The sequence below is a fragment of the Leucoraja erinacea genome, chromosome 7 (assembly GCF_028641065.1).
Source record: "Leucoraja erinacea ecotype New England chromosome 7, Leri_hhj_1, whole genome shotgun sequence".
NCBI classification, from domain to species: Eukaryota; Metazoa; Chordata; class Chondrichthyes; order Rajiformes; family Rajidae; genus Leucoraja; species Leucoraja erinaceus.
This window is the reverse complement of record NC_073383.1, coordinates 33,769,188-33,795,181: the sequence shown is the minus strand read 5'-3', so window position 1 is coordinate 33,795,181 and position 25,994 is coordinate 33,769,188. Positions and strand designations below refer to the sequence as shown.

General features: G+C 41.3%; 1 protein-coding gene across 4 annotated transcripts in view; it reads left to right on the top strand.

Annotated features, from left to right (window-relative positions):
- The window catches only part of pcnt (pericentrin), a 171,847-nt gene extending 146,075 nt beyond the window's left edge, over positions 1 to 25,772 (top strand). For all 4 annotated transcript variants that reach the window (XM_055638192.1, XM_055638193.1, XM_055638191.1 and 1 more), the window contains 12 exons: positions 2,674 to 2,869; positions 4,370 to 4,592; positions 6,187 to 6,337; positions 7,515 to 8,222; positions 11,066 to 11,340; positions 12,138 to 12,237; positions 13,922 to 14,098; positions 16,415 to 16,653; positions 18,135 to 18,223; positions 21,560 to 21,710; positions 24,206 to 24,324; positions 25,268 to 25,772. In XM_055638192.1, the coding sequence (XP_055494167.1) occupies positions 2,674 to 2,869; positions 4,370 to 4,592; positions 6,187 to 6,337; positions 7,515 to 8,222; positions 11,066 to 11,340; positions 12,138 to 12,237; positions 13,922 to 14,098; positions 16,415 to 16,653; positions 18,135 to 18,223; positions 21,560 to 21,710; positions 24,206 to 24,324; positions 25,268 to 25,311 (2,472 nt within the window). In that variant the 3' untranslated portion in view covers positions 25,312 to 25,772. The remainder of the gene's footprint in view (positions 1 to 2,673; positions 2,870 to 4,369; positions 4,593 to 6,186; positions 6,338 to 7,514; positions 8,223 to 11,065; positions 11,341 to 12,137; positions 12,238 to 13,921; positions 14,099 to 16,414; positions 16,654 to 18,134; positions 18,224 to 21,559; positions 21,711 to 24,205; positions 24,325 to 25,267) is intronic.
- Positions 25,773 to 25,994: the final 222 nt, after the last annotated feature.

The window sequence follows — 25,994 nt, the reverse complement described above, 5'->3', positions numbered from 1 at the left end:
GTACAATGAAAAATCATAAAAAGGACATTGTGGAAGAGTGGGTAGAACAACAATGGAAAGGTTCAAAAGTCAAAGTTTCCTATAGTAATGAAGCCCTCCCAACCTGTTACACACTGACCTGGATGATGCAGAATCCAATGAGGTGAGGATCAAACAGATAGCATAAAACCATTTCATAACTTTTGATAGGTAGCAAACTACAAGTTAATGGGCCTCCAGTCTTCCGGCACCTCATTCACGTCGAATGATGATTCTCTTCCCACTGTGTTCTTGGACATATCTGATCAGGCCCAGGAGATTTATCTACCTTCATACACCTTAGGACATCCAGCACCTCCTTGACTGTTTTACAGACAGTCCTCGAGACATCTCTATTAGCTGTCCCAAGTTCCTCAGTCTTCATGTCTTGCTCTACGGTTCAAACAGAGGTGAAATACTCATTGAGGACCTTGCCATCTGTGTGGCTCGACACAAAGATGACAGCTTTGGTTTCTGAAGAGCCATTTTTTCTTCTAGTTATCCTCACTTAATGTACGTAAAATCTCTTAGGATATTACTTAATATTATCTACCAGAGTCATCTCCTGCCCCCTTTTTGCCCTCCAGATTTCCTTCTTAAGTATGCTCCTTCATTCCCAAAACTCCGCCAGCGATACACTTGATCCCTGCCGCCTATACCTGTCTCATGCCGCCGTTTTCCAGAGCAAAGCCTCAATTGTTTCCTTATTCCCACCTGTATTGCCCTTCCCTCTAACCAGAACATGCATGCCCTGAACACTTGTCATCACAATTTTAAATGCATGTCACTTTCCACACATTCCTTTGCCTGCAAACAACCTACCCCCACGAACGTGAACGAGTTTCTGTCTAATACCATCAATGTTGGCCTTGCCCCAATTTAGAATTTTAACTTGTGAGCCCACTGCACCTTTATCCATAACTATTTTAAAGCAAATAGAACCAGCGGTCACAAGTCCCTAAAGGCTCTGCCATGGACACTTCAGTCACTTGACCTTTCCAATTTCCTTAGAGGAAATTAAGCTTTGCCCTCTCCCTTGTAGGGTTCTCCACATATTGCATGAGGCCACTTTCCTGAAAACATTTGATCAATTTCACCCTTTCTAAGTTCTTGACACCTTGGCAGTCACGGTATATTTTGAGAACATTAAAATCCCTTACCTTGATAACCTTTTAAGTCTTGCAGCTGCCTACAATTTCCTGCCATCTTTGTTTTTCTAATTCTCATTGACTAATGGTGACCATTGACTATAGTACACTCCCGACATGGTTTGATGCTCTTTTTATTTCTCACCTCCACCCATATAGCCTCATTGGAGGTACTATTAGTAATGTCATCTCGGACTACTGCTGTACATAGTATATAAAGCATAGTATATAAAGCAACGCAACCCCCTTCCCCCCCCACCTCTATCTCCTCTGTAACACCAGTATCCTGGAACCTTAAGCTGCCAGTCCTGTCCCTCACTTATCCAGGTTTTTGTAATAGCTACATCGTCCCAGTTGCAGGTACAAATCCACGCCCTGTGTTCATCCATCCACCTTACCTGGCAGGCCTCTTGCATTAAAATAAATGCAATCCAGTCCAACAATCCTTCCTCCCTCTCTGCCATGCACCTGCCTATCCTGTCCACTGGTTTATCTCATCTCCTTTCATACCAACTACTACTAGCCTCTCGCCTCTCACCTGCCTCAGTCCTACATTGGATTCCCCCCCCCCCCCTCCACCTCCCCAGACAATCTAGTTTAAACCTACCCAAGTAGCACTGGCAACCTGCCTGCCATGATATTTGTTCTCCTCCAGTTCAGATGCAAGCTTGTCCCTCTTGTAGGGATCACATCTACTCCAAAAGGGGTCCCAATGGTCCAAACATCTGAATTGCTGTCCTCTGCATCAACTCCACAGCCTGGGATTCATCTATCCTATCTTCCTGTTCCTATCTTTACTAGCACATGGCACTGGGTTTAATCCGAAGATCACTGCCCTGTTCCTGCTTTTTAACCTTTTGCCAAACTCCCTCATTCCATGTCATTTGTACCAATATGCACACAACCTTTGGCTGCTCTCCTTCCCCCTTGAGAATGTCATGCAGCAGTTCTTGATTCGCTTACTCTGGGTAAAAGACCCAGTGGATTCACCTTATCTATTCCCCGTATGATCTTATACACCTCTGTAAGATCACCCCTCAGCCTCCTGCGCTCCAGGGAATAAAGTCTCAGCCTGCCCAACCTCTTGCTCTAGCTCAGGGCCTCAGGTCCTGGCAACATCCTTGTAAATTTTCTGCACTCTTTTCAACATCCTCATAGCAGAGTGATCAAAACAGAACACAATATTTCTTAATGCATGAGCTGATACATACAGTGGCAGTGGTATACATACAAAGAAGAATTTCATTGTCCCATCCAGGATATATGACAATAAAACATTCTTGACTATTTGTTTTGTGAAGGCATATTGAGAAGGATGCATCGATGTTGAGTATCTATGAAGATGGGCATTTTCCAGGGATGTGCAAGCATACAAAAATCTTGCATGTCATGCCAACTGTAGGAACATGATAGCTATTTTCTTAATGAGTATGCGAAGGATCGTTCGCATTCAATGAATGCAATTAACTCGTATCCATCTTTGTGTCCTTTAACGCTCTATGTGTAGGAAAAGCAGCAACAATCTGCCCTGGAAGACCTTTTATCGGTGGATAGAAGCAGCTTGTTGTCAGAGGTGCAGGACCTCCGTTCACAGCTCCGTGTTGCACACCTTCAGCACCAGGAGAAACTACAGCAGCTGCAGGATACACTCACCAGTGCAGAGGAGCAGGCCAAGAAGCAGGAGAGGCCACTTCGTAGGCAAGGTATTACATGTGGTTTGACATTCGAGAAACTAAAGTTACTCAATCTTTTATGGCCAGCAGTCGAGTAAAGAATCATATTTATTAGCTCTTCAGAGTGTATGGAAAATAGAAACGTACTGGTCCAGTACTGCTTTTATTTCCTTGTTCTTAAACTGAGTAGCTAAAACCACATGCATCAACTCTCTTTTACTTCCTCCCTACTTTACATAATTGGTCACAGTGATAATTTAACTGGCGCTTTTAATTTTAATTTTCACTTGTCTTGCAGAAATTAAGGATTAAATATATTACTTTCTGCAAGACAAGCGAAAATTACTGGGTTAAGTGCCATTTTATCAGACAGGTGCATTGTTTTCTTCCCTTGCCTATTGAATTTTACATTTCCGTTTTTTTGGTGAATATTATCATGTTGAGATATGTAATTAGATAGAAACAGAACATTGTCATTGTCAGATATAGCAGGTTAAATGTAGAATAAAGTGCAACAACATAACAAAACCATGTATTTCTCATTTTCTTTGTAGATGCACATCTTAGTTGTTATCTGTTTGTGAAAATAGAGGATAATAGAGGCCCACATTCATTTCTTAAATTGAGACTGCAGAAATTTATTCCTGTGAAAGGAAGCCTTAACTATTTTAAAATGCGCAATTCTGTCATGTGACTAGAATTTCATTCTTAATGTGTGAAAGTGTTGACAAGGCTTCACTCCAGCTGCTGTGTTGTGAGTGAAGTGTCACCCGCCCCTTGTGAGGCACGGCCCTCACACTGCTGCTATTATTGCTGGGTTTATTTCCAAGACAAGATCTGCTGTGTTTTAGGAAATGCAGATGCTGGTTTAAACCAAAGTTAGAAACAAAAAGCTGGAGTAACTCAGCGGGACAAGCAGCATCTATGGAGAGAAGGAATGGGTGATGTTTCGGGTCGAGACCCTTCTTCCCTATTCCTTCTCTCCAGAGATGCTGCCAGTCCCGCTGAGTTACTCCAGCTTTTTGTGTCTATCTTCTGCTGTGTTTCAGCTGGATTCTCTTTATTGTCGGTTGTGTGAACCTACATAGTCAAGGTATGGCGGTGTGGATTTGTTCCCGGACTAACTAAGGAACACCTCCATATCTTTTTGCAGTTTCAGTATTTGAATGAAAGTTAAAAAAAAATCTGAACATACATGAGTTTGTTTTGTGTAATTTGACAAATCAAAGTATAACAGACTTTAGGTTAGGTTATGATAGCACATTTTCTGTCAATTTGGGGTTATAATCTGCAGCTGTAGGATGGATCCTGACAACCCAAGTTTTCACAATTACTGACCTGCAAATTCAAGGACTTGATGGTCCACGAACAGGATTTGTGGAAAATTGTGGAGAATCCCCACTGTCTAGAAAACTCAATTGCAAATGTGATGCAGAAGTGATAATTAGATTTAGTATGAAGGTCTCAAAATTATGCACAAACTTCACATGAAAAACTATTTTCTGAGTATGCTTGTTCTGTTCTCTGTAGTAGAGTTGCTGGAATACAAACTTCAGCAAGAACAGATTATAGCAAATGATCTGCAGAATTCCCTAAGAGCAGAGCAGGACAGATCAGCTGAACTTCGCCAACACTTGCAAACTGAGCAAACTACAGTGTCAGACCTGAAGTCGGACCTGTCTGAAGTCACAATTGAACTGGAAGCTGCGTTACAGACTCGACATGAACTGCAGCAAAACCTCCAGAAACTCAGGTTTGTCATCTTTGTCACTGTCTGTCTATAGAAGAGTGAGAGAGATATGTCTATAACCAATAATAACCAGGTCAACATTAAAGACATTGAGCTGTTTTTTAATTCTAAATATATTTTCAATTAGATTTTTCAAATGCCTTTGTGGAATTTAAACTTGTATCCCCAAATTATTACACCATGTTTCTAGTCCAGAAATAGTGAATAGTTTACTAAATTACTGATACCTTGTTGTCTAAATTCATCAAAATGTTATTGCTTCAATTAAATCTCCCTTCTTTCAACAAAAACACTTACTCATAACTTTTTGTAATCTTTTTTCAATCCTGTTAAGTTCCATCTTGCACGCCATCTTACACGGGTGTCAGGGGTTACGGAGAGAAAGCATGAGAATGGGGTTAAGAGGGAGAGATAGATCAGCCATGATTTAATGGCAGAGTAGATTTGATGGGCCGAATGGCCTAATTCTGCTCTTATCTATACTGGTTCTATTCCATCCCTTCTACAATGTGTTTAGTTTAGAGATACAGCGTGGAAACGGGTCCTTTGGCCCACTAAATCTGCACTGACCAGCAACTACCCGTACACTAGTTCTATCCTATATATCAGGAACAATTTGCAGAAGCCAATTGACCTGCAAACCAGCATGTCTTTGGAATGTGGGTGAAAACTGGAGCACTCGGAGAGAGCCCACGTAGTCACAGGAAGAACGTGCAAACGCCATACAGGCAGCACCCGGAGTCAGGATCGAACCCGGGTCTCAAGCACTGTAAAGCTGCAACTATACTGCTGCATCACTGTGCCGCCCTAAATGTGATTATTTGAATATAGGTGGTGCGCTTATCTGTCATCTGGTCGTACTTTATACATTTCCCTGCTCTTAAATTCTGTATCTTGGCCAGTGAACCATGCTGTTTATATTCCTCCTTGTCTGCCAGTCTAACAAACTTCAGAGAATGTAGATATGCATTCTGTTTCTCTGCACTGCCTTATCATATCATTTATTGGGAATACCTTTTATTTGTTTATTGGCCTGAAGCTTTTCCAGATTGAATTCCACCTTCTGCTTTTCTGCTAATATCTATGGAATAATTCAACACGGGCTATAGAAAAGAAATAGACATCACAGTATTTTGCCTTGAATTATTGAACAGTAAGGTAAACACACTTGATATTTTGCATTTGGGTCTCAGTTGGCTGAATGGGAATTGTAGATCATTTTCCTCATCATACTGCAGATGTTTCTCTCCCCTCCCCCCCGCCCGCTGGAGATCTGAGGTAATGTCTGAGTAGTCAAAGTGTTCTACTCAAGAAATTGTAGCCCTCAGTCTTCATAGTTCAAGAGAAAGATGCTATTGTGATTTTCCCATCACCAAATGTGGTGATTTCACTCTTACATTGCTCACGTGCCTCTCCTGAGATGCCATGTTGCATTGCCTACAATACTTTTCTCATTGGATGAATTTGCCCTGCACACACCCACTCTTTTGTTGTCAGCCAATGTTGTTTTAATTTATTGCTTATTCCATGCCACTGGCATCTTCTATCAATGTACACCTCGCCCCAACTTATGTATGTGGCTTTCCATCTGTTTTAGGGGAGAATTGAATGCTAAAGAAAATGAATTGTTAACTGCCGCAAAGGTGTTTGATCAGGAACGGCAAAAAGTACAGCAATTACAGAACAAGATGGAGAAGGAACAGCTTCATCATAAAGAGCATAAAGAACACGAATGGCTAACTCATCAGGTAAATAGACAGTAAAGTGGCAATGCTGAGGCTCATCGACATATGGTTTACTTCTCATCATAGCTGTGAATCCTATTTGCACTATTGATATCAGTCCACTATTTGGTAATTCATTTTCAATGCTTAAATATGTGAGATTAATGAAAAGATTTAAGACCTGCACGGCTAAGTTCGAATTGGCAGTCTGAACCAACAGGTACTGAATGGAGGCCATTGTCATAGTGTCATACAGCGTGGAAACGGGTCCCCCTGTCCAACCTGCCTACACCGACCAACATGTCCCATCTACACTAGTCCCACCTGCCTGAGTTTGGCCCATATCTCTCTAAACCTATCCTATCCGTGTACCTGTCTAATTGTTTTTTCAAGTGGTGCAGCGGTAGATTTACTGTCTTACAGCACCAGAGACGCAGGTTTGATCCTGCTCTGTCTGTATGGAGTTTGTAGGTTCTCCCCGTGACCATGTGGGTTTTCCCTGAGTGATCCGGTTTCCTCCCACAATCCAAATATTTGCAGGTTCGCAAGTTATTTGGCTTCGGTAAAGTTTGTAATTTGTGCCTCGTGTGTAGGATAGTGCTAGTGTACTATCACCTGTCGGTGCGGACTCAGTGGGCCAAAAGGCCTGCTTCTGTACTGTACCCCTGAACTAAACTAAAGGCAAGATAAAAGGTAGACACAAACTGCTGAAGTAACTCAGCGGGACAGGCAGCATCTCCAGAGATGCTGCCTGTCCCGCTGAGTTACTCCAGCAGTTTGTGTCTACCTTTGATTTAAACTAGCATCTGTAGTTCTTTCCCACACATAAAAGCAAGATAAGCTGAGATGGCTATTTTAAGAAAAAACATGTGGGATTTGTGATACCTTTTGTAAACGAGGTACACAGTACAAAGCTAAGACATTTATCAGACCTTTGCAAATCACTGGTTGGATCTCAGGTTAAATGATTGAAATTCTGAATACTTCAGTTTAGGAGGGATGTTAGGCTTGATGGTCCCAGTGATGAGGTTTTGATTATGGAGAGAAATCACAGAACCTGAGGCAGTCTTCTTTAGAGAGAAGATAAAAGGGAACTGTAATAGAGATTTCTGATAGCTGTAAATATCATCTATTTACACTGTTATGCTTGGTAACCAGAGAAATGATTTTATTTTTATACTGCATTGCATCTATATCTCAGAAACTGCAGAAGGCCCTGGAGGAGCAGCATGCACACAACCACCAATTGTCTGTTTCCTTGGAGGAAGAAAAGATGGCGAATAACAACTGCCGCAAAGAAATTGAAGCCAAGTTATTGAACAGTGAATCATTGCTACTACAGGATCATAGGAAGCTGACAGAGACTCAAGAACTACTGAAAATGGAAAGAAGTCATGTGACAGAATTGAGCGAGTCCTTGGATCGTGAACGTACTCGGTCAGAACAGCTGTATCAGCTTGTAAATTCTCGTCGTGATGAAACTGCTAGCCAGGAACGTGTCTTTACAAAAGAACTGCAGAGTCAGCTTGAGGAAGAAAGGAAGAGGACGATTGAACTAGCAACAATGATTGAAAAAACACAACAGCAAGCTATTTCAGCAAAGCGAAACCTCGAAGAAGAAATCCAACTATCCCGACAAGAAATTCAAAAAGAACGGGACATCAGCTCCAAATTGAGGTCCATCCTCGAGTCTGACCAGACTCAAGTGCAGGAATTCAATCGTTTGTTGGAGTCAGAAAGGCAGCACAACCTCCGGCTGCAGAACGAGCGTGAGAGGCTTCAGGCTAATATTCTAGCAGCCAAAGAGAAAGAGCGAAATAAGGATGATCGAAGAGGGCGTGAGAGGAGGCAGGAAAGGCAAGAGCTAGCTGACCATGAGCAAGAACAAGTGATGTTGAAAGAACGATTGGTAAGTCACAGTGAACACATACTAGAATATTAATTTAAAATTCTTCAAATTAGAAACAAAGTATTTCCAGCTACGATTTTATTTAAAAATCAATTGTAATGTGCTATATGCAAAAACTACTACTACTACTACTACTACTACTACTACTACTACTACTACTACTACTTTCAAATCAAAGTGGCAGAACTCGGAATGGACTGAAGTTTGAAAAGGGTGGAGACTAGACAGTCAGGCGAACACTGGATTTGGCAAATCTACAGTCATGGAGTCATACTGTAAATAGAGGTCCTTTGGCCCAACTTGCCCACACTGGCCAACATGTCCCAGCTACACTAGTCCCACCTGCTTGCGTTTGGTCCATATCCCTCCAAACCTGTCTTATCCATGTATCGGTCTAATTGCAACTTGTCTAGTTGCAATAAATGGCAGGAACAAGGGTGACATGATGAAATGTAGAAAGTGTGGAGAAGGAATCAGAAGCAGTGGTGGTGGTGAATAGAATAGGTCCAAAGTTCAACAGAATACAGTAACACTTTTTTAAAATCTTAGATGGAGTTAGAATTATTTCATATACATTTTACTTCGCTCCAACACAGTCAGGGATGCTGCCTGACCTGCTGAGTTACTCCTGATTTTGTGTCCATCTGCAGAGTAAACCTCCCTCTTGTAATCCTCAATTAAGTGCCTCAGCCCCAAGCTCCAAAGCATAACTCAATTTTATCAATGTTCCATTCCCCATGTTCTTTAACATCCCTGAATGATACAACATTTAAACATTTGTCATCTTGTAACTCCCAATCCATTTCTCAAGGGTCTGCAATGTAGGACTTGAACCCTGGTTCGTGAGATGAGAGATAATATATCATTGCAGCATTGGAGGAAGCCATCAACTGATTGAATGCATGTTGGGACACTCAAAGTAATCCACTCAGTCCAATCCCACTGCACGTGGATACCTAGGTTCCTCTGCCGAAATGTAGAAATAAAGAACTGCAGATGCCTGTTTATACGAAAGAGAGACAAAGTTCTGGAATAACTCAGCGGGTCAGGAAACATAGGTGATGTTTCGGGTCAGGACCTTTCTTCAGAATCTAGTTAGGGTAGTCTGAAGAAGGTGTCCCGACCCAAAATGTCACCCGTCTTTTTTCTCCCGTGATGCTGCCTGAGTTACTCCCACACTTTGTGTCTATCTTGGGTTCTTCTGCCTCTGGATAATTTGAAACGGAGCTGCAAAGCCTGTGTTGTCTCTTATGATCATTTCTGTTAACTTGTATCATCCTTGCAATTATACAATTTTACTCTACTTGAATATCTCGGACATAATCAATGGTCCCAGACCCTCTGGTCAGGTAAACAACTATTCACTTTTTCCTATCCTTAAGCCAATTTCCTGGTGGACAGGCGCTGGCTCTCCTATTCCACAAACCTCAATTGTAATCAATATTTTACGTGGAAAAACACTCTTGGAAGATTCATATTGACAGCATCCACCGCAGGGGGGAGTGGTGATGAATGGGTGGGGGAGGAGTAAGGAACTGGGTGACGAGGATGGGGCAATGCAAAGAAAGATGTGCAAGAGTGGAGTATGTGGGGTAGATGAGAAGAACTAGGGTTATCTGACATTTGAGAATTCTGTTGAGTTGTAGGCTACCCAAACCGCATGTGAGTTGCTGTTCTTCCAGTTTGTGTGTGCCCTCCCTCTGGCAGTGATGGAAGCCAAGGATAGACGGGTCGGAATAGGAATAGAGGGATGAGTTATAATGGCTAGCAAACAGTTCCACCTGGCTCTAGTGGGTAGAAGGGAAGCGTTCAGTGAAGCATTTGCGTTTTGATCTCAAAGATGTAGAGGAGGCCACAGCAAAAGTGATCCACCTTTAACAATGTTTTTTAGGAAATTAAACTGACTAGTCTGTAGTTACTTAGAGTGTCCATACTTAACACAAGGAAATGTTGCTTTACTTTTTCTCTGATAATTGGTTTTAGAAATTAAACTGACTGGTCTGTAGTTACTTAGTGTCCACATACCACCTCTTGAACAGAAGTGCCACATTTTCCATTTTCCAGCCCTCTGACATCTGCTTTTCTGTGGAAGATTGTAGGATTATGGCAAGCCATCGCGTTGTGACCATTTAGTTTCTCCAAGCAACCTGGGATGCAAACCAGGCAATTTATCCACCCTAAGCAAATCTGCCTTATATAATTGCTCTTGCCTATTAATATTCAACCCGTCCATTACCTACATTATATATCCCCTTTATCGATATTTTGTCAGCATCCTCTTCCTTGCTAAAAACAGTACAAAATATTAATGTGGTGCAGTGGTATAGTTGCTGCCTTACAGCACCAGAGACCCAGTTTTGGTCCTAAATACGGCTGCTGTCTGTACAGTTTGTACATTCTCCCTGTGACCACGTGTGTGGGATAGAACTAGTGTAAGGGTGATCGCTGGTTGGCGTGGACCAAATGGGCCAAAGGACCTGTTTCCACTTTGTATCTCTAAACTAATCTAAACTAAAATCTGTTTATTCTTTCCTCTGCACCTCTAAACATAATAATTTACTATGCATTGTATCAATATTCAGTAACCACAAATATATTATTGCTAAAATATTTTAATTCATGAGATATGAGGATGCACCTGTTGGCAGCATCAAACTGAATAGAGAACTCTGAACTCTAGACAATGGGGAATATCTGCTATAGAAATTGAAACCATTAAAGCATTTCTAAACTTGTAGTCAATAATCAACCATGCTTCACAATTAATGTCCTCTTAACTAACATAATGCTGACCTGCTCCTACATTAATTCACTCTGTTTTTAATTAACTGGCTCCTAAACAGCACGAACTGGAGTTACAACACCAACGAGATCAACAGCGAGTTAGAGAATTGCAACAAATGCTTGCAGACTTGGAGGAACAGGAGTGCAAACTTGTGTCTCGCAAGCGGCAGCGAGGAGAACCTGAAAGTAGCCCAGCGAAATGCATTTTGAATACTGCTAGCTACAATGTAGAAGGCAGTCCACTAAATGTGCAACAGCGTCTAGAAAGCACAAGACAGCAGTTCCTACAGTTGACTGTCCGACTGAAAGAATTGCTTCACAGAACTGAGCAAAGGTATGTATGTGTGTGCATGTGAAAGAGGACATGTCCGTGTGGGAAGGTCAAACACGTTTTGTCAAGACTTGTGCAGATTAAATTACATACAAAGTACAAATCCTTTTACCTGCTGAATCAATATTCTGTTTGACAAAAAAATAAGACAGGCATGTTTTAAAATATGCATAAGATCTAAATCCCTGAAGATTATTTGTATTTCATATGAGCATATCACAGTATAAACAATGCAAATTGAAAACTTTTTTTTAGTCCTGAATGTTATGCTGCTTTGAAACCAAGTCACCAAAAATAAATGTGAGAATGATTGATAGTAATGTTTTTTTCCACCAAGAAATCTGATGAAGAGATTAGTTCTCTGCAAGGCGATGCATAAATGTCTTCTCTGTGCCTGCCAGTTGTGGAAATATTCTGTACTTTCCAAAACATAACATTTGTGTTCAAGTATCAAATTAGAAAAAGGTAATTTTGTGGATATTTTATAAACCACTGCTGGGAATAAAAAGAGGCCATTTTATCAGATTGATTAATTCCACCAGCTAACCCATGTGCAATAATGACCCATTCTGCTAACTGTGAATTAGTTGGTTGTCAGGTAAAAGTAGCTAAAATTAGGGAATATGTGCCATTTTATGTTACTGAACAATTTGTAAGACTACAATTTTAACTTTAGCAACATATGATCATAGATGATCTTCCTCTGGCCTCGACTCCTTGGAATGTAATCTTTATTAAGCAAGTAGATTCTGAAGTGGCATATAATGTAACGTTTCACAATTCTCTTCCCTTTTTCCTAGGGGACAGGATGGTCACATAAAGACTGAAGATATAAGAGATCTTTTGCAGACCTTGATTGAATCAAACTCTGAATCGCAACATTTCATTTTGGGGACACAGGTGAGTTAGGTTAAAAAGTTACGAGGATAACATTTGAAGATGTTAAACATCTGAATAGATTACTCTGCTTTTGTTCTTACCAATTTAACAGTGTAAATTTCAATTGGCACAGATGCAGAGGTATATCTTTTTTTTCAGACGTCATGAGTTTCATGAATTCTCTATCCCAGAGGTTTGTAAAAGTAGTCATTAAATATATCTCGCATGAAGGTGGGAGCATATTTGAACTACAGGGAGTTGAGGGGTTTGGAAAGAGTGCAGAAAAATGGTGCTTGACATCAAGGTTGGAATAGCCATGGTCTAACTGAATGGCAGCATAGGTTCAAGGGGCTGATTCATCTGCTCCTGTTTCTTTTGCTTCATTTTGGCGAAGGCTACAAATTCAATCTCAGTTTTTACTTACACAAAATAAAACCTGTTTTGGCAGCCGTGGACCTTATCAAATATTATATTAAGCTGATTAAATTACCGGCTTACAAACCATTCAGAGTAACGTAATACAGGCACTTTGAGATATTTCCGATTTGATCCCAGTTACGTTTTTTTTTTCATTTTGTCCTAAGTTGTTAATTTGCTACTTGCTATCTCTGATACTTGGTGTTGAGCATTCTTTATCCAGATATTGACTTCTTGCATTACTTCCTGTCAAATATTAATGGCGTAACACTTGTATCTTCGAGTCATATAGTGTGGAAACAGGCCCTCCAGCCCAACTTGTGCACGCCAACCAACATCTACACCAATCCCACCTGCCTGAATTTGACCCACATCCCTCTAATCCTATCCCATCCACATGCCACGTTCCCAAAAGTTGCGATAGCACATGCCCCAACTACATCCTCGGGCAGTTCGTCCCATACACCCACCATCATTTGTGTAAAAAAAACTTATCCCTCAGGTTCCTACCAAATCTTTTCCCCCCTCAGCCCAAATCTATGTCCTCTTGTTCTCGATTCTCCTACTCTAGATAAGAAACTCCATGCATTTACCCGATCTATTTCTCTCATGATTTTGTACACCTCCATAAGATCACCCCTCATCCTCCTGCGCTGCAAGGAAGAGGCCAGACCTGCTCAACCTATCCCTTAGCTCAGGCCCTCGAGTCCTGGCAACATCCTCGCAAATCTCTGCATCTTTCCAGCTTGACATCTTTCCTATAACATGGTGCCCAAAAATGAACACAATACTCTAAAGGTGGTCTCACCAACGTCTTATATAACTGCAACATGACCTCCCATCTTGGTGTTTGTGAATTGCGGTTGAGGGCAAAAGTATAAACTAGGTTAATTAGATTTCATTTTAGTTATACATCATGGTAATAGGCCCTTCTGTCTAACACATCCATGCCAGCCAATGTGCGCCAACCAAGCCAGTCCCTTTTGCCTACGTTTAACCCATATCTCTCTAAAGCATTCTTGTTTATGTACCTGAAAAATGTCTTTTAAATGTAATTATTGTACCTGCCTCTCAACTACTTCATCGGGCAGCTCATTCCACACACCCACCACCATCTGTGTAAATAAAGCTGCTCCTAAGTTCCTATTAAATCCTTTGCCTCTCACTTTAAGCCCATGCCCTTGGGTTCTTGATTCCCCTACCCTGGATAATAGTACAGCACTATCTATTTCAACATAACCATTAAACAATTCAGATTTTGATGTTGCTGTGTAACCTGCTGTTCTAGGAGAAGAAAATGGACCATGCAAATTCTCTTCTGAATTTAGAAAGGCTAAGTTGGATGAAAGAAAGAAATCAGTTGCAGAATGCCTTAAAAGAGACTGAATCGGAACTGGCCAGAGTGATGGCAGAAATTGAAAATAGACCTCTGCGGCACGACCTTGTTGACCCCTCAAGCTTGAAGGTTAGTATAAAGGAGATTTGACTCTGCAATTCGGGTAACGAAATGCAACCATGGTATGAAGTGCCTTCAAGTATATAGTGTGCAGTATCATGTTCTCCAAGACCAAATTTAAGTAAATATAATTTCATTTATAATGCCGGTGTTAAGTTTATTCCTACACAGCTCTTTCCAACACATGTTAAGTTTATCCCCTGACACTATACTTAAATACTTTTGCATTTTAGGCAAATCCAAAGGTAAAAATCCACCTAAATGTTCCTTTTAAAAAAAATTTGAGTTATAGATTTCTTTGCATGAACTATTGCCCCTTTGCCAGTGTTGACCAGGAGGTATTTTAAGATTATATTCTGCGGAAGAGTGCAAAACTGCAACGTATGATGATGGTATTACAGAAGTATGACATTAGACTGGTTTACAAACGCGGAAAGGTTATGCACTTAGCTGACACTCTGTCACGAGCTCCGTGCAACACCTGCGAGAAACACCTGTCAGGCGATGATGGTTTCGTTGTTTTCATGGTCTCCTACCTCCCATCCTCGTGTCTGGACGATCTGGCAGCACAAACAGATACAGACGACACTCTACAGTCACTCTCCTCTGTCATCCGATGCAATACAGGCTACCACCCCTGGTTCACCCATTTTACCCTGTTTGTGATGAACTTGTACTTCAGGACGGCATCGTGGTGAAAGGACACAAGGCAGTTGTTCCTGCATCTCTGCAAAGCAAGTATTACGATGCCATCCAAGGGGTCATCCATGTGTGGAGGCAACCATTCTGAGGGCAAAGAGTATGTTCTTCTGGCCTAGAATGTCCGAATTCATACGTGAGAAAGTTGAGTCCTGTGCGGTGTGCAATAGCCTACCGCCGCACCAACCCATACAGCCCCTTCTCTCGCACCCCACACCAGGCTTGCCATGGTCTACAGTTACAACTGACATTTTCGAGTGGCATGGCAATCAGTACTTGGTCCTGGTCCACTCGTACTCCGGATGGTTCAAGATCGACCTACTCCGCAGGCCAACCTCAGCCATGGTTGTTGAAAAGCTGGCAAGCTACTTTTCTGTCCACAGGGCTCCAGTTCATCTTCTCTCTGACAATGGCAGCCAATTCACCAGTCAGCATTTTAAGGACTTTGCTGAACGCTGGGAAATTCACCACATCACCAGCAGCCCCGAGTAACCGCAGTCCAATGGTTTGGCCGAACGTGCGATAAGGAGTGCCAAACAAGTGATGGAACGGTCCCATCGGGCCTGTTCCAACGTCTTTCTCCACATACTCAATTTTGTATTGTATTGTATTCAAATTTATTGTCATTGTCTCAATTTACGGAACATTTCACGTGATCCGATTCTGGGTTCTCTTGCCCAGCGCTTAAAATCAAGGCAGACCCGCACTACGCTACCTATAGCGAAACAGATGTTGCAACCACAAATTCGTGCCCCAACTGCGATCCAGGCAAAACTCCAACAACGACGCCATACTCAGAAAAAATTCTATGACAAGTCAAGCACACTGCTTCCATCTCTGACCAAGGGACAGGTTGTCCGCTTGCAAACGCCAAGAGGCTACGACCGGCTGGGCGTCATTCAAGACACTACTCCTGAGCTGTGCTCATACCTGGTCAGTGTTGATGATGGCACCTACAGACGTACCCGACAACACCTTCGCCCGGTCAATGAGCCAGTGCCGCCTCCACGCTATCCTGACTACACAGCTGTGTGGCCTCCACGGTCCAACGGTTCCAATCTCATGGTCCCACAACTGCCTGCGGACTCCGGACCAGATGCTTTGCCTGCTGCTTCGCCTCCCTCGAGACATTGCTATTGACTATCTGGTGATGAACTAGCAAACCCTGTGTGTCAGGATATTGGTACCCCTCCAGTTTAGGTGCAACCCATATTTCTCTTGTTCAGGTCAACACTTCCCCAGAAAAGATTCCAATGGGCCAAAAATCTGAATCCCTTTATTCCACACAAACTCCTCAGCCACACACATGTTCATCTGTCCTATCTTCCTACTGCTACCCTCAGTAAGAAATGATCTGCTGTGGCAAATCTATATTAACTGTCTCTAATTAGCCTATTCTGTTTCAAATGCAAGTAAATCCTATTCTGAAGATGTGATTTTAAGATGTTCAAGTTTATTAAAATTAAATTCTTGAGCTTTACAACACGGACAATATTTTCACTTTGAAACTTCGCAATTTTTCTAAAATGTAAATCAAAAGAGATCTATACTTTTTTCTTAAAGCATACTGTTACTTTGCTCTTAACCTATAGACTCAACATCTACTTTACTGTGATTTATATGCAGATGCAACGACTTTATGGCAAGTACCTCCGAGCTGAAAGCTTCAGAAAAGCTTTGGTGTACCAGAAGAAATACCTGTTGCTGCTCTTAGGGGGATTTCAGGAATGTGAGCAGGCAACTCTGTGTTTAATTGCACGCATGGGAGTTTATCCTTCTCCCACGGACTTCCACGTGCCCAATCGGCATTCCCGTCCATTAACAAAGTTCCGCTCTACAATTCGAGTGGTCATTGCAATTTCCAGGTATGAATTCTCTTCATCACATTTAATGCTGAAGCTGTTTAAATTATGGGAAAATGCATATGCTTTAAAATGTAGCCGTTATGATTTTTTCCCCGTTAAAATGCCTGCTTGGTGCTATCTTGCTCCTCCATTGAATAAACTGTTTACTCTCTTCGAGCTGAACCTGATCAAGGAAGGTGTCGTCCTCTTCTAGTCCTATTTGCCTACAGTGTCATTTAAACACTTCAAATTATTTCTGCTTCAACCACTTTCTCTGGTCATTTGTTCCACACCCCGACCACCCTTGTTGTGAAATAATTGCCTGTCAGATTCCCTTCAAATCTTTCCCCTTTTACCTTAAACCTAGTTTTAGACTCCATTACCCATTGCTTTATTAGCCGAGCTACCGTACCACCTTTTATTTCCTGAAAATTGAATTTGCAGCTTCAGCCTCCTTTATAATCATGTCTCTGTAATAACTGTCAGTTCATAAACATTTATCTCTGTTACGCTGTAAATATTAAAAAAATATCCAAATAAATATCTAATTGTTCACTCGGGGTGTAAATTACAAAGATTTGCTACTTTCTACATGGAGTAATTTCTTCATTTTAGTAGTTAAATGGATAACCCCTGATTTTGACACCGCCACCTCCACCAGGAAAAGCAACATCACTGTAGCGATCCTGTTTGGACCTATGTCTTTATTTCACCTTTCCTTTTAAACTCCAAAGAATATAGGCTCAGTATGTTTAATATCATTTCATAGCACAATTTCTCCATCCCAGGATTCATGCTGGTGAATTTTTCTTGCACTCCCGCTACTTCCTTTTAATAGGAAGACCAGACCTGTGCACAATGGGAGTATATAGAGTCAAATAGAGTAGAAACAGGATATTTGTCCCACCATGTCCGTACCAACCAGTTGGCACCCATCCATCTTGTTGCACTTGGTCCAGAGCCTTGTATGCATGTGATTCATTTGTTCCTCTAGACACTTTTTAAATGCTTTCAACAATTCGGCATCCACCGCTCTCTCCGGCAGCTCATTCCAGGCACTCGCCACTTTCTGGGTGATAAAGATCCTCCACAGATTCCCTCCACCTTAAATCTTTCCCCTCGCCCTAAAACTTATTCACCTCTGACAAGGGGCAGATGTTTCTTGCAGTCTACCCCATCTATAACTAAGCCAAGCATGGAACTGTTCAAAATGTAATTTATTTAAGTACTACATTTCTAACTGTCATTGTCTGATACGTAGTGTTGTTGAGGTATGAAAAGGTGTTGCACTTTGAGTGTTCAAGGTTCCCTGACTCAGGGAACCAAAAACTCTCTAAATCAAAAATAAGTTAGGAGGAAAGATTAAAATTGACTGTAAATCTTTGTTGTGGGAGTGGGTGCTGTGCGGATTGCTGAGTATATAGAATTTTTGATTTAATATTCATTCATGAGGTTTGCTCTAGCTTTGTTCGTCGTTAATGCTCTACTCTGTACCTCTTCAGGCTTAAATTCCTGGTGAAAAAATGGCAGAAAGCAACAAGAAAAGGTCTGTACCCCACATCTGCAACAAACAATATTGGTGGTGGTCAAGGTACGAATGGAAATATTTGTGTTTTCATCTTTAATTTCTCAATTTATTCCAGTGAAGATAAAGTAATAACTGTGTTATGCATATTTGCGTGAGGTATTTTGTAGCCAACTAGAGTTGAGAAGATCTATATGGAAATCTAGAAGCATTTGAAGTTTCAACATCAAATAATGTAATTCAAAGGTATTTTATTGTCACAGGTACCAATTAAGGTACAGTGATATGCAAATTACCATACAGCCTTCTGGAAAAAGAAGCACCAAGACACAAATACATAAAAGTTAACATAAGCATCCACAGCGGATTCCCCACATTCCTCACTGTGATGGAAGGCAAAAAAATCTAATCTTCTTCTTTATTCCCCACGGTCGGGGCAGTCGAACCATCCATCAGGGCGATCAAAGCTCCCACAGACAGCGGTTGAAGCTCCCGCGTCGGGGCGATCAAAACTCCCGCGTTCAAGTATAAGTATGGGATGAGAATAAACCCAATTTTGTCACATGTCCCGCATATGTCCAGTCTGCGGAATAAATCTTGATATCCACCGCAACCTAAACCATATAACAATTACAGCACGGAAACAGGCCATCTCGGCCCTTCTAGTTTGTGCCGAACACTTACTCTCACCTAGTCCCATCTACCTGCACTCAGACCATAACCCTCCATTCCTTTCCCGTCCATATACCTATCCAATTTATTTTTAAGTGATAAAATCGAACCTGCCTCCACCACTTCCACTGGAAGCTCATTCCAGACAGCTACCACTCTCTGAGTAAAGAAGTTCCCCCTCATGTTACCCCTAAACTTTTGTCCCTTAATTCTCAAATCATGTCCTCTTGGTTGAAACTTCCCCACTCTCAGTGGGAAAAGCTTATCCACGTCAACTCTGTCTATCCCTCTCATCATTTTAAAGACCTCTATCAAGTCCCCCCTTAACTTTCTGTGCTCCAAAGAATAAAGACCTAACTTGTTCAACCTTTCTCTGTAACTTAGGTGCTGAAACCCAGGCAACATTCTAGTAAATCTCCTCTGTACTCTCTCTATTTTGTTGACATGTTTCCTATAATTTGGCGACCAAAATTGTACACCATATTCCAGAATTGGCCTCACCAAAAATATACACATCAGAAAAGCACTGGAACGATTCTGAACACAAGGATTATCTCATATACACAAACTCCTGTTCAAAAAACAGACACTCCAAGAGGAAATGAGAGTGAACATGGGGAGAAGAGAAACATTGATACAATTTTAACATTACATCCCAACTTCTATACTCAATGCTCTGATTTATAAAGGCCAGCACACCAAAAGCTTTCTTTACCACCCTATCTACATGAGATTCAACCTTCAGGGAACTATGCACAGTTATTCCTAGATCCCTCTGTTCAACTGCATTCCTCAATTCGCTACCATTTACCATGTACGTTCTATTTTGATTGGCCCTGCCAAGATGAAGCACCTCACACTTATCAGCATTAAACTCCATCTGCCATCTTTCAGCAAACTCTTCCAAATGGCCTAAATCTCTCTGTAGACTTTGAAAATCTACTTCATTATCCACAACAAAAACATAACAAAAAATTAATTAACATTATTAATGTTAACTCTCCTGGTTCAGATAACGCTGTTTTGTGTAATGGTTCTTTATTCCGGTTTGGAATAAATCTGATGCACATAATCAGCCTGCTCTTCCTCTGAGCATTGTTCCGTGCGGGGATTGAACTTTTTTGGTGAGGATCCCTGCTTCCTTCAGTTCACAGTCCAAGACGCTTAAGCACACTTTGCTCCAAGATATCAGGTGTTTTTTAATTGATAAATTAATCAGACCTTTATTAATTTAGATTGCCAAACAAATCAAAATGATACAGTTGCCATTAATAATACCTTGCAAGTCATTCATGAATTTCAGTAAAAATCCAAAACGCAATGCAGGGAAGTTGTCAAACAATGCAAAAAAGGTCAGTTCTTGTTATCACTACAGACCAATACTAGTATACACAGAACGGGGATGTTTCTTCTTGTTTCATCGTCTCAGGAAGACCAAATAAAATTGTCAGTTATCACTGTCATTATTTTAATTTTAATTTAATGGCATTTATCCTACACTTTACTGATTTGAAAGGTTGATATTGATAGCCCTGTGATGGGTTGACAGCATGAACAAAGGAGAGGATCTTGCTAATGGGTTTAGAGCAAACACTGCTATTCATTTATTTGAGAATGCCACTCCTGAACTTGACCACATGCACTGGAAGTGGCAAGGAGTAAACTAAAGCAAAACATTACAAAAACAAATGCTTGTGATTATTTTTCAGTGCTTTTTATTTTTTTTAATTGAAAGTTTTAATTATTGTGATGCCAAAGATACTTTAGAAAAACTGTGCAAACTCCATGTTGACATGGAGAGGAAATGAAGCTCTTCTCCCAGCTTTGCCAGCTATCAAAGCTTTTCAGATGCTCGTTCAGTCGGGCCATCTACCCAGATGCACCTCATCATGTGTGCAGACAGCACTCTACACTCAGCCCAGGTTTGGCCATCATGCATGTCGCATGGTCCAACTAAATCTGGCCCAGTGCAAGATACTGAAAAGACCAAATATTTTACACTGCTCCTTTGTCAAAACAATCTCTGTGACATTGTTGTTCAGAAATATCATGCTTGCCTTAAAATAACACCACATTTTTGATGTAAAAATAACAATACAAATCAAAAGGATTGGTTATCTTCTCTCAATCCACGGAACACGTGTTGCTGATAGCCATCCCTAAACTCATAGCAGCAGTGGAAATCTTTTTGGTTGCTTTGAACAAATGAAGGTGAACCATTTAGAACTTGGAGCTATTATTTTACATCCTTTGATTAAGATAACAGAAAATGCATCCAATCCCAATTTGCATCTTTTAGAATAATGGGAAATACACTTGGTCACTAAATCAATGTTCATGACTGTTGTAAAGGGAACCCCTGGATTACAGGGGAGCATTGCACTCCATGAAAACAGTCTATGTGGTGTATTTCCATAACACAAAGCCCCATCATTTGTGTATGTGTTAAGAAACATGAGTGGGGGGGAATAAATATTTATTTATTTTTCACGTAAATTCTTTGAGAGCCAATTTTAGTCTGTAACTCAAATATTTGGATAGTACTTTACATTACCTGAACGGCTATAAAGTAGGATCCCTTGTATTGCTGTATCTATTAATGTTTCTGTACGTAAATACACCTTTAAGGGGCACCAGACAATCCACAATTATTAGTTCAGATGAGGGATAGTTTCTGTCTACTCGAGCAACAAATGGTGATGTCTCATCAATTTCTGTTTCTGTTTCCAGCTCCAGCCATCAAAACTGAAGTTCTCCGCCAACAGCAGTCAACATTGACCCACATTATAAACTCACCACCAACCAGAGAGAGTGTGTCTACTCAAAGATCTAATAATGCAAGTCACCAATCACCGAAGTCTCCCTATCGATTGCAGATTAGGTGAGATTAAATATTGGACCTAATGTATCTCTTGGATGATCAACTCCATAGCTACATTTTTTGTAAACCTGAATCGAGTCACACAATGGTCTTGTTGAGTGAAAATCATAACAGCACTTAGATTGCCATTCATGAACCATTGGGGTCCGAAATCAGCCCCGCTTGCAAGGATCCCTCAAGCCGCAGTTTCTGTAGAACTAAAGGGCCTGTCCCACTTAGGTGATTTTTTTTTAGGCAACTGCCAGCAACTGTCATAGTCGTAGCAGGTCGCCAAAAACACGGCCATTGGACCCCCCCCCCCCCCCCACGACAATGTCTACAACAAGCTACAACAACCTACCACCTAGTCGACATCAAGCTACGGAAAGGTACCAACAACCGGCGACCCAATCGTGGCGACTTAGAACATCCACCTATGCCAACCTACGACTACTCCTACGACCAGACAGGCGACAACCGAAGTAAACCTACACCCACCCAAAACAAGCTGCGTGTTTCCACTGTTTTGGAGACCAAATGACATGAATTGTCTTCAGTTGATAGCCCTGTCTTCATTGTCTTCAGTTGTTGCCGACCCTGTCCCATTTTGGTCTCCAAAACAGTGGAAACACCCAGTTGTCCTATAAAAGGGGTTATAGGTAGCGTTCCCAATCATTCTGCATCATGACTACCATGGAGCAACGTCAGAGGACATTGCTCTCACAAGAAGAAGAAGCTCTGCTGCTTGCAGCAGCCCTCATGCTTAAAGATCAGCAAGACAGAAGGACAAAAATGGGGAAGAAGAAGTCTGTGTGGTTGATGCCCTTGTCCCTGAAGAGACCCAGGTTGGGCCAGTATGACAACCTGATTACTGAGCTCCAGCAAGAAAATGAGGTTGCCTTCAGAAACTTCACTAGGCTCCCATCTGAGCTGTTTCAGGGGCTGAAGACACGGGTGGGCCCTCTCCTGGAGGAAAAGGAGATCTTCATGAGGAAGCCACTGGAACCAGGCCTGCGCCTAGCTATTACCCTCCGCTCCAGGAGACTCCTGCAAGATCCTCTCCAACTTGGGTTTTTCCAATGCCTGTCGCTACTTGACTTCTCTTGATGCCGGTACCTGTCGCCGGTTGATGTAGGTAGTCGCCAATGGTATTCACCGAAGTCAGCTCCGGTGACAACCTACGTCACCAGGCGACAACCTACGATAGCACCTACGTCAGGAGAAGTCAAGCTACGTTCATTGGCATCAAGCCAACTGTCGCCGAAAATGTTTGAACATTTTGAAAATCTAATGGCGACCAGAAAGACGCTACTACTCTGGGCGACTGAGGAGACTACTCACGACCATAGAGGCGACTCCCCGGCGACCATGTGGCGACAGCCTAGTCGCCTGTAGTCGCCTAAAAAATTGCCTAAGTGGGACAGTCCCTTAAGACTAATGCAATCTCAATGAATTATTTGGCTCTGAGATTCCAGCTTTCAGAACCAAGGGAACTTGGAAGATCAGGACCAATATATCCACTGTTTCTGCAACCAATGTTTTAAGACTACAGAATGTAGGCCATCAGGTCCAAGGTTTTGTCAAATTTGCTTTGTCAAATGTACCTGATTCTCGAGTGATTATTTAACTTTTACTCCTGAATTTTCTACAAGTATTGGGATATTTATGTGTTTTTGGACACACATGCTTATATATCTGACATTCTCTTATTTCCCTTCGAATTGCCTGATCTCATGTTATAAGGAATCAATGCTTACCTCATCAACCGTTTTGGTCACATCTTCAGAAAACATTCAAATTCATGAGACACAATCTCCCATGTACAAAACTTTACTGATTATTCCTAATCGGCTCGTCCATCAAAATGCATGTAAATCTTATCCCTCACTCTCTAGTAACCGTCTGACCGCAGATGTCAGGCTTACTGGCCTGTAGTTCTCAGGCTTTTCACTGAAGTCCTTCAATAGAGGCACAATATTTGCCACCCTGCAGTCTTCCACACCTCACCTGTATTTAATTAGGACTTGTAAGTCTCAGCGAGGGGACCTACAATTTTCTGGATCAAGATGGATCTGCCTTCATTACTCATGTTGGATTCTTTGTTATGGTTTTTCCCATTCATTTAATGTGAGATTTTCAAAGTATCTTTAGTCCTCCTGATAATCTTTTGCAATGATAGAACTTCAGAGTTTTATGTCAAATATGACAATACCTGTCCTGTTTATCAGAGTTGTACAAAGGTACTTGGAGTCTTGATGCCCGTGATGTTGACCCAGTTGTTTTGCCATTTGAAATTGGAGGATTTTGTGTTTTCATTGCTTCAAAGTGTCTGCTGTTGATGATCCGTGCCTAGTTCACAGTAGTTCTGTTGCTGCCCAGTCAACCATGAACTTTGTGCTGGGTTCAATGTCATATTTTTGAAGCATTATCGCACTGAAAGTTAAATGTCTGAGAAGGTCACATTGTGCACGTTGAGCGTAGGGTGATAGTGACCTCTCTCTTTATTTTATTTGCAGAACATATATCTCACCTGGAGGAGGGCAGGACCAATCAGGCTTTTCAAGCAATCAAGATCCTGAACGCTCGCTCACTGAATATATACAGAGACTTGAGGCAATCCAACAGCGACTTGGAGGTACATAAACAGTTTAGCTCTCAAATAATCGTCTGCTTGGACCATCCTTTTGGTTTAATGATGACTTGCTTTTTCTCTACTTCTAAATTATCCGAGATGCCTCATGATGTCAACGTGGGTTGCGCAGACTTCCATACGGGGGTCAGAAGGTGTTTGACGAGACAGATGGGAGGGTAGTATGTGATGCCATCTTTTCATACTGTTTCTTTGTGCTCCTGATACATGTACTCCAGGTTCTTAAAGCCATCTGAATGGTCTTCTATCTTGAGCAGTGTTGGACAGTTTCCACACAAGGTGACAGGGATGTTCAACATTTTTAAACTGGCTTCAAGAACAACTTTGAAGGTTTTCTAATGTTCTCCCGATAATTTCTTGCTGTGCTATTGCCCAGAATAGTTTGTTTTGGACATATGTTGTTGGGCCCCCAACAATGCCAGTCATATTGGCCTGGTTTGTTAATTTTCCCATCCTATTTGGAGGATATTGCACAGTCTGCTTTAGTGGTATTTCCACCAGCCACTTCTTCTCTTTCTTTATTTATTTCTCCCTTTCTTTGGGGTTAGTGGCTCTTTGAAATCCATAGCAAAGTGACCATTCTCCATGAATGAGCCTAGACATTGAGCGAATTTGAGATCTTCGCTATAATGATTTTTGTTGACTGAAGCGGTATTTATTTTGAGAAACTCAAGGCACATGGGTGATGGTGGCTAAGAGATGGGAGAAATCTGTGATTGATGTTGACGAGAAATAAAGAATGATAGATAGTATTCTGTTCTTTACCATCTCCTGACTGGGGAACTTTGACCCCAATTTTCTCCTCTCATTGGCCTTCTCCACAGTATTCATATTTGGCTTCTATTAGTCTTTGTCCTTAAAGTTGGTTCACAATGAATTGTCACCGTAATCATTCTCACATTGTCTTTACTGTTACTTTCATTTCTAGGAACATCCCCAGGAACATCGCGACGTAAAAGCTGCATGAAATAAGTGGATCATGTATGAATGCAAAAATTGCTCCTTTTATGACTTAAAAATGTGTATCCATATTGATCACTATTTTGATCAAGTGGTAATTAAATGTATATTACTACATCTACACACTTTTAGTACAGGAGAATCTTGTATTTGAAATAAGCAGATGAGTTCTGCAATAATAAATAGGATGTTTATGTCTCCCGTGCTGGAAAATTCACTATCCAATCAGGCTGGGTGAGCTTGTATTCATCATTGAATTGCAGTGGATTGGAGTGCGTGACCATTTGAATGTGCGTGTTTATGCATGTATGTATGCTTGCTTTTCTAGAAGAATGATGGTCAAATATTTTAAGCCAATCGAGCCATTGTGCATATCTCAATGTAGGAAACAAAATTTTTTAAAGGTTATTTTTGTAAATGTTAGCTTTTGTTCTTTGCATAAAAAATAAAGTTTACAATGGTATGTGTGAAAATATGTTCTCGGGTGTATTTGTGCATTTACACATGTGCAGCCATTCCCAGAACTAGGGGTCATAGTTTAAGGATAAGAGGGAAGTCTTTTAGGACCGAGATGAGAAAATCATTTTTTACACAGAGAGTGGTGAATCTGTGGAATTCTCTGCCACAGAAGGTAGTTGAGGCCAGTTCGTTGGCTATATTTAAGAGGGAGTTAGATGTGGCCCTTGTGGCTAAAG